We start from the raw sequence: 9,448 nt of genomic DNA, 5'->3' as shown, positions 1-9,448 counted from the left end.
AAAAAAAAAAAAAAAAAAAACAACAACTGAGAACAGGGTGTTCCCTGGTGGCCTACTGGTTAGGATTCTGGGCTTCCACTGCCATGCCCCGGGTTCAGTCCCTGGTCAGGGAACTGAGATCCCTCAAGCCGCACGGTAATAACAAGATAATAATTAAAAAAATAAAAGTTAAAAAACAAACAAACTGAAGACAAATTAATTTTGTCCTTAGGAAAAGTCTCCTCGCTCTCCTTGGGAACCGGATGCCTACCCTGGAACACTGTCTCCTCATTCTAACTCCTACGTCAGCTTCCCATCTCAACTTCAACATCGCTCCTCCCAGGGGAGTCTCCTCAGGCCCCAGGCCAGGCTATGCCATGGGCACCAACAGCATTCTCTACCTCTTCCCATCACATCATTCCCTTCGTGGTGATCATTTCAGAAGGATTTTCCGATCAGGGCCAGAAGTTAATTGAAAAAGTCAATTAAAGCAACGTTTGTGTACCCGAGACGTACGTTCTCTACACCTCTCATTTGAAATGGAAACATACAGACGCACATTCCTTGGTCAATCTTTTTGATGCAGGGCCGAGGTCTTTTCTCCAAGTGTGGGTTTGCCGACCAGAGTTCCTGAATTGTCTCTTTGCTAATTTTGATTTCTTTAAGGCGGAATATGAACTTGAAGACATCTGCAAGGAAACCCGAGTGTGAAATACTTCTGCATTTTTAGGAAATGTTTACAGTTGCCCTGTCCACATCTATTTTTGACAGGAACAGCTGGGTCCAAACCCCAAAGCAGTAACTTTTTAGCTGTGTGACCTTGGGTAAGTTACTTAACCTCTCTGTGCCTGTTCCCCAGTTGTAAAACTGGGGTTTCAGCTATCATCACTACTTCATTTTTATGTAATGTTAAGTACAATTATGTAATTACAAGTACAACTGCCACAAAACAGGTTTGGGAACAAGCAGCTGACGCTTAATAAGCATCCAACTAAGCTAATGGAGCGGAAGTCCAAGGGTGTGCTGAGACCAGCCTGCTGGCTCTGAGCATTCAGCAGGCCAAGGGCATTAGTCAGAGTGTTTTACAGAAGGAAATGCGAAGCGGCAGGTAAGCCAAGGTCAATTAAGCCAGGATAGTTAAGAAGGACTTCAAGGAACTTGCCCATCATCTCCTCCAGCCCCCGCTGCATGTCAGAATCACACGATGATGGCTTCCCTGGTGCCGCAGTGATTAAGAATCCATCTGCCAATGCAGGGGACACATGTTTGAGCCCTGGTCCAGGAAGATCCCACATGCCGCGGAGCAACTAAGCCCGTGCACCACAACTACTGAGCCTGAACTCTAGAGCCTGCGAGCCACAACTACTGAGCCTGCCTAACACAACTGCAGAAGCCTGCGTGCCTAAAGCCTGCGCTCCACAACAAGAGAAGCCACCGCAATGAGAAGGCCACGCACCACAACCAAGTGTAGCTCCCACTCGCCGCAACTAGAGAAAGCCCGCGCGCAGCAACAAAGACCCAACGCAGCCAAAAATTAAAATACTAAATAAATTTAAAAAAAAACACTAAATTAAAAAAAAAAAAAAAGGAGAATCACCCGACAAGGTTTACCAAGCACAGGGCTCTGATATGCCCAGAGGCTGATCTCTGTGCTACCAGGTGGGTGGGGCCTGGGCACCGGCGCTCAGAAAAGCTCCCGGATGATTGGAACAGGCAGGGTTGAGGACCGGTACCCTATAATGTAACCCCTGGGAGAGCAGGGCCTGCCTCTCTCGCTCACGACTGGACACGCAGCACCTGGCACAGTTCTTGGCCACCGTGGGCACTCGACTCCTGTCTTTCAAGGATGGAATGGCAGCCACCAGGTTCCACGAGAAGGCCCCACTCCTGCTTCCCAGCTGCCCCATCACACCAGGGGGTGGGAACCCACACGAAGCAGCTGCGGCCGGGCCTAAGCGGCACACAAAGACACCAAGGGGGAAGCTGGGCCTTCACAGGAACCTGGGGCCTCAATGGTGATAAACACCCACATGCTGGTTCCAGGAGGTGCCAGCTGGAGCTGTGGTTAATCATCAACCCGGCGCCACAGGAAATGAGAGGCCATGCGTGGCAGCCCCAGCCCTGGGGCCTCCCGAGCTCTGGGCAGGTCCTTTCAGTAGACGGGTCATCCGGATTGAGAGGAGGGGCAGGACCCAGCCACAGGTGAGGTGGACGGGAGGCCTGGGGCAAGGGCCCCGGATCCAGTCTCTTCCCCCACCCACCCCAAGTCTGACCTCTCTCAGCCAGGACACCTCAACCCACGCCCCTGAGCAGCCCCCCAAAACAGCATCACAAAAGGGCAGAACGCGCAGAGGGGTAAGTGTGAAAGGCTGAAAGAGAACGCGGTTGCTAGGCAACGGGCCCTAGCCCACCTTTGTTTGCTCTGGTGACAGCAAGCAGGTCTGGTCAGGGGCAGTCAGCAATGAGGCCACCTTTTCCTCCCAAGAGTTGCTTCTCTGAGTCACAGTGCAGCTCAGGCCCCCCAAGGCGTGGGGCCTGAAGGATTACCCTGATCTGCCTGCCCTCGCTTAGGACACAGGAATACAAACAGCAGACCCAGGTAATGGCTCCTTCCTTCCCCGCCTTTACTCCCTTCAACTGGCTACAGACCCACTGCCTGCCCATCTCAGCTGTGTTTCAAGATTAGTCCTTCTGTTTTCACTTGCCTCTAAGGAAGCCTACAGAGGCCTCAGCTTGAGACCATCCACTCCTGGGCTCCTGTGCTGATCTCTCAAAATGCTTCCCAAATGTTTGGCCACCGAGGCAGGAAACCCAGGAAGGGTCTAGAGCGCTGCTTTTTAGATTCTGGCTGGGCAGTTCTCAGGGATGGGAGAAAAAGTCCTGCTCACAGCAGGGCTGTTCAGGAAAGCACTGGAGAAGCCAGAGGCAGCCTCCAGGAAGAACTCAAGGGACCCCCCTCTCTTGGTGCCAGTCCCTGCTTTTGCTTCTACGGAGGAAGAAAGCCCATTTGTTGCTTGCTGGAGGCACTGAGCCCAATGACCCACCATCCCTTCAATGCCTGCTAGCTACAGAGGTGGCCGCCGTTCTCTGAGATCGCACCAGAGGGTGAAGTTGGGGGCAGGGAGTAGCACCTGGGACAGGGCCTTGGAGAAGCCCCTGCACTCAGGGCCTCTGTCCCCACTTTTCCAGGCTCACATGGACAGACTACTAACAAAACGCACCTGGAAGGATGAGTTCTGGCAGAACCCCTTCGACCAGGGGGGCCTGGTAGTGATCTGCTTGTTCATCATTACGGTCCTGTTTCTCATCTTGTTTGCTATTGTGTTTGGTTTACTCCCCCGACTCGATAGGGTCAACGAGTATGAAGAGTCGTGACCTGACTTTCTGTGGGCCAAGAAAGGGGCCACTGTTATACGCTCTCAAAACACCATGTACCTTTTCTCCAAAGCCCTTTTAACAGTCTGGAATTATACATTTTTCATGTGATTATCTGATAAGTGCCTGTCTTCCCCACTGGTCCAAGCAACAAAAAGCAGGGGCTGGGTCTCTTTCTGTTCCCCATTGTACCCCCTTTTCTGATGTGCCCTCGCCCAGAGTCAGTATCAATCAATATTTGCTGGTTGAATAAATGAATGAATGAACGAATGAGCAAATGAATGGATAAACAGAGGGATGCTGGGCCATCGGCTCCCCCAGCCTGGAGACCCCAGGAGTTGACAGAGCCCAGTACAATCTAGGCCTAAACCAAAGCTGTTTTTCCCATCTCAGGGTCCAGAGGCCTCTAGGCTGGAGGAAGGTTGCTTTAAACCTAATTACTGTTCCTTTTTGCACGCAAAGGTAAATTTGGCCCTGTCATAAACAATCAAATGCATTTCATGGCCACGCTCAGAGAATTAGCTGCACGCAAAGAAGAGAGGAAGCCATCTGGACGCCCCACGCTGGCCTCATTCATGTGACCCAAGTGTCTTTTCTCTTGGTCCCAGAGATGTCCAGGTATCCCTCACAGGGTCCCCCAGCCCCCAGGCACCCCAGACCCTACAACGCAGCCCTTGTAGAAATGTCCCCGCCTCTGCCAAAGCCATCAGGCAGGCCTGTCCCTCACTGCCAAAGCCATCAGGCAGGCCTGTCCCTCGCTGCCAAGTGCCCTCCCTCTGCAAATAGCTGCTTCAACGTCAACCTCAAACCAGGCTGTTCTTAGAAAAAGGGCAAGTATCTGGTGAGGAAGGGCTTTGCCTTCATGTTATATACCATTTATGCAATGAAGAAACATTCCTTTCTACTCAAAGAGCAATTTCAAATCCAGCCATACCAGCCGTGTTCACTCCGTCCCAGGGCCTGGAAGTCCTGGAATCTGACACCCTCATGTGTAGCAAATGAGATAGAAGAGATGAGGCTGCACACGGGGCAACAGGAGGCCCACTGATGCCCAGACCCCTGACACTCTAACAGGCCCCAGCTCTCTGGTATGAGACGGAAAGCAGAGGGCCCTGGGAGGACCTGTCCTCTTGCCTGGTGAGTTGCTGCAGCCCAGAGGGATACGGCAGAGCTAAGCTTCCAGACAGCTCCACAGAGTCTCATAATCACCCCAAACAAGAGTCCAGCCAGGGTGACTTCAAACAGAGGGGATTCTGACAACTAGCAAGGACACTGAGCCCTTTCATGACAAGCGCTTTACTCAAGGAACCAAAGAAGGCCTAATTTAGCAACTCACTATGTTAGTGCCTGAAAAGGGCTCTGGTTGCAATGGCTGTGGGCAAGGGTGCCAACCACCTCTGCTGGGCGTGGTCTTGCCACAGAGGCCAAATGAGACATGGCAGCTTAGAGAAGGAAATAGCTTCAGCCTAGGAGCCACAGACTTGGTGAATAGGAGGGGGTGGGAATCAGAACACATGGCCCAAATAAGTGCCTCTCTGGTTTCCAGAAGAAAGCCCCAAACATCTGGTGGGCACCACCAGTACCATGCACCTAATCAACTCCATGCTTCAAGAATCCAGTCTTGCAAAAACCAAGAAGGCATGTGTGTATGAAAATGTGCATATCACTGAAAATTGGGAAATGGGGGATTAGTGACATCCATGAAGGATCTTAGTTCCCCGACTAGGGATTGAACCCCGGCCCTCGGCAGTGAAAGCACCGAGTCCTAACCACTGGACCGGCAGGGAACTCCCAACCACGACCTCTCTGGACAGTGGTCTGTTCATCTCTTAAGTCTGAAGCAATCAATTCTGCCTCATCTACCTTACAGGGTTGTCCAACGAGATCTGACCAGTGAGAGCAGAGGAATCAGAGGTTTTTCGAGCAAAGGGCTACACAAATGCAAGTGCTCCCAGCTTGTCCAGAATGCTCTGGATGTCCCTCATACAGTGTGCCCACAGCTGCTCGTGCCCAGGGCTCTCCCTGCCACAATCTGCCTGTCGCTGAGCAGCTATCAGGCTCTTTCATGGCCCCCACCGCCAGCAGATTCAGATCAAATAGATAAGTGGGTTCCAAGTAGGCAGGCTGGTGTTATGTTAGAAAAGTTGATTTCTCTCCAAGCACGTTACCGCCCCTGCCCTCCCAAGACATAAACTGGGCCACATGTCTCTGTTTGGGTCTGGGATGAGAGTGACTACTCCACAAGTGAAGCCAGTGGTACAGCACAGTGGCACATTATGACCACAATGCCAATGGCTCAGAACTGGTCACATCTCTCGGAGCTGAGTCACCCATGGTGCCAGCCACTCCAGAAGTGGGTGGAGTGGGATGGGTGGATTACCACCCAAAATACTCAACGAATCCTCACAGTGCCAGAGTTTCTGGGGCCTTCCACGGAAAGGTGGGAGGGTACCAACTTCCATGCTCCGATAGGAAATATTCCCACACGATGGCTTTCAGCAGGCAGGGGTCCCTTGGTGGCCCAAGAACTGTCCTATGTTAGCTTGTTAACTAGCAGTGCTGGGAGAGGAAAAGATCTCACTAACACTTGTTTCCACACACAAGATAAGTCACTCACCCCAATTCTTCACAGAAGGCCACCAGGGCATCAAAGGCCAAGACAGCAGCTTTATCAGATGCTTTGTTCCCTCTCTTTTCCTGGAGACAAGAAACGACCATTCAGTAAAAGTCTTACATAGTTGGACTACCCTGTAGCCCAACAAATGGTGAGAGAGAAAAATATCAAATGACACTAATAAAGCCATTCACAAAACAGAGTCCCCACACCTGACCACGCATCGGAATCACCTGGGTAACTTTAAAAGACCTGAGGCCCAATTCAGCAAGAATACTGAATTGAACTTTCTGAACCTGGGGCTCCAGGGAGTTTATATTTTCAAAAAGCTACCCAGGTGATTCTCAAGCAAAGGGCCCAGGGAATGGCATTTGGGAATCACTGTATAATATGACCTAATTTAATAGGAGTTAAATACATACACGAGTGTGTGAAGGAACATACTAACCTCTGTATGTGTGGAAGGACATACACTAAACGTTGACAGTCATTACGTCTGAGTGTTGGGATTATACATTATTTGCCTTTTGGTACATGGCTATTTGTTAAATTTTCCTTTTAAAAAATTGTGAAGGGACTTCCCTGGCGGTCCAGTGGTTAAGACTTCGCCTTCCAATGCAGGGGTTGAGGGTTCAATCCCTGGTCGGGGAGCTAAGATCCCACATGCCTTGCAACCAAAACAGCAAAACGTAAAACAGAAGCAATATTGTAACAAATTCAATAAAGACTTTAAAAATGGTCCACATCAAAAAAAAAAAAAAAAACTTAAAAAAAAATTGTGAAAAATTTTAAAATACAGAAGAGCCAAGAAAATATAGCAGACACTAATACCCAAGACATTCTCTATTCTTTCTGCTTCTGGAAGTTGAATGGTTCCCATCTCCCTAACACACAAATCCACATACTTCCTCTACTTCCATTCTCCCAATATATTTATATCACGATTTCTTACTACATCACAATTTCCCTTAAGGTGATTCTTCAGAGCTAACCGCGTGATTATATTTTTACTATTTCCCATGATCACATATCCTTCGACAACGTTGTTTCTCCTGAAATTAACAGCTGACCTGTTTTTTCATTTCCTTAGATTTCAGTGCATCACAAATACCCCCCCAAATGTTCTGACATAATGAAAAATTCACTTCGGGAAGTGGAGGGCAATGATGGCAAGGTCCACTTTTATCTTTGGAAACGTCCTTCCTGGTGCCTTCCGTCCCCAAGTTCAACCTGGGCCTCTGCTCTCCAGGCCTGGTGCACAGCCGAGACTACCCTTCACTCTCATCCTAGGACACTCCCTTTGCCTCACTCCTGGGTCAGGTCTCCATCTTCCTTTCCTAGTTGACAGCCTCTGCAGTGGAGAACATCCTTTAGTAGTTTCTCCAAAGGAGAAAGTTTCTTAAAATCGTCTGTCTGAAAATGTCTTTATCCTACTTTCACACTAACTGATTGGCTAGGTAGGAAATTCTAGATGGGATGGTTTATTTAGCATTTGGAAGCACTGTTTCTCGTTTCCAGTATTACAATGGTGAAAACTGGTGCTCTTTGGACTCCCCGTCCTCCATGTAACACCTCTCTGGAAGCTTTCTGGATCATCTCTTTTTTATTTATTTTTTATTAAAAAAATTTGTTTTCACTGCATTGGGTCTTGATTGCCGTGCACAGGCTTTCTCAAGTTGCAGTGAGTGGGGGCTACCCTTCATTGCAGTGCACGGGCTTTTCATTGCGGTGGCTTCTCTTGTTGCAGAGCACAGGCTCCAGGCACATGGGCTTCAGTAGTTGTGGCACACAGGCTCAGTAGTTGTGGCACACGGGCTTAGTCACTCTGCGGCATGTGGGATCTTCCCGGACCAGGGCTTGAACCCATGTCCCCTGCATTGGCAGGTGGATTCTTAACCACTGCACCACCAGGGAAGCCCCTGGATCATCTCTTTATCTCAAATGATCTCAAATGTCTCAATGATGAGCCCAGTGTGAGTTCTTGTAATTCACTGTGTTAGTAGGTTTTAAATAAATACCTTATACCTAATCACCTTACCGAAATCTTTTCCTTGTCTAATTTGAACTTCAGACAAGTTAATCACACTCCCTTAGGTCATGGCAAACTATCATCCTTGGTCCTCGCAAGGCCCCTTCGTTCCCAATCGCTACTTGCATCCACCTTCTCTCATGTCATTCAAATTTACTCATTTATTCAATAAACACTCATTAAGCACCAAACTACATTCCCAGCACTGAGCTAGGCATTAAGTACAGCTACACAGAAAAGGTTCCTGCTGTCATGGAACTTACATTTCAATATAGCAAACCTATAAAGTGAAACAGTAATAAATATGATTTTTATAAAAAGGAAGATACGAGACTTTCTGGGCCCCCAGCTATGCCCATTACCCTATGGGGAGTATTTACTATCATTTCTTTTTCACTCCCCATTGCTGGATATTTATTTTGTTTCCGATTTTCTGTCCTCATGATCAATTCTACCACTCAAGCCCTTGAGCACATAGACTTACGCACTGTCACTTTTATTTACTTATTTATTTTTGGCTGCATTTTTTGGTCTTCTTTGCTGTATGCAGGCTTTCTCGAGTTGCAGCGAGCGGGGGCTACTCTTCATTGCAGTGTGTGGGCTTCTCATTGCGGTGGCTTCTCTTGTTGCGCAGCACAGGCTCTAGGGTGCGTGGGCTCAGTAGCTGTGGCACACGGGCTTAGTTACTCCGTGGCATGTGGGATCTACCCAGACCAGGGACTGAACCCACGTCCCCTGCACTGGCAGGCGGATTCTTAACCACTGCCCCCCCAGGCAAGTCCCCACTGCCACTCTTATTTCAGGTGATTTGGTTCCAGAAATAGGATATCTAGGTAAAAGGGTATCTGCATTTTAAAATTTAAATAGATATTGCTAGATTGCTTCCCCACAAAAGACTGTAACACCGCATTTTTCTCTTGGCGAAGTGTAGGCACTCGTTCCTTCACGTGCCCACTAGCAACAGGAGTTTGAGCTCTTTTACACGTGTCAAATCATTTTACTTTAATTTGCATTTACCTGATTACTACCTAATTTGAACATCTTTAGACGAGCCATTTGGATGAGCTTTTCTGGGAACTCTCCTTTCATATCCTTTGTTTTTCTTGTCAGTTGGTGAAAACTCTCTATTTATTCTCAACTTTAACCTTTTGTTTGCATTTTATATTAAATATTTTTCCAGATCTACAGTCTATTTGTTTACGGTATCTTTCACCACGTATGTTTTTTCCATAGGCTCAGGATTTATAGAAACTTAAGATTTTTTTATATATTCAAATATTTGGTTTTTTAAAAGACAGCTTTCTGGATCGTTAATTTTCATTACAAAAATATCTTCACCATATCTCCAGCCCTAGGTGGCACACTGGACTAAATTTTGTTTAGTTTTTACATGAGGTCTTTAATCTGTCTTTTATATAAGGTGTCAAATGGGGCACTTTTATTTTATTCCT

At 48.0% G+C, this 9,448-nt stretch overlaps 2 protein-coding genes across 2 annotated transcripts in view; one reads left to right on the top strand and one right to left on the bottom strand.

The window, feature by feature from the left end:
• Positions 1 to 9,448, bottom strand: part of RECQL5 (RecQ like helicase 5) — a 38,930-nt gene that overhangs the window by 18,012 nt on the left and 11,470 nt on the right. Inside the window, exon 7 of the mRNA XM_007454344.1 lies at positions 5,972 to 6,051. Coding sequence (XP_007454406.1) covers positions 5,972 to 6,051 — 80 coding nt within the window. The remainder of the gene's footprint in view (positions 1 to 5,971; positions 6,052 to 9,448) is intronic.
• Positions 3,175 to 3,354, top strand: ERLN (endoregulin). The gene has a single exon (XM_007454343.1). It carries the CDS (start codon positions 3,175 to 3,177, stop codon positions 3,352 to 3,354), a length of 180 nt encoding a protein of 59 aa, XP_007454405.1.

Source organism: Lipotes vexillifer, unplaced genomic scaffold (genome assembly GCF_000442215.2).
Source record: "Lipotes vexillifer unplaced genomic scaffold, Lipotes_vexillifer_v1.1 scaffold518, whole genome shotgun sequence".
Lineage (NCBI taxonomy): Eukaryota > Metazoa > Chordata > Mammalia > Artiodactyla > Lipotidae > Lipotes > Lipotes vexillifer.
Note: the sequence above shows the minus strand (reverse complement) of the source record. Positions and strands in the feature narration are given on the sequence as shown.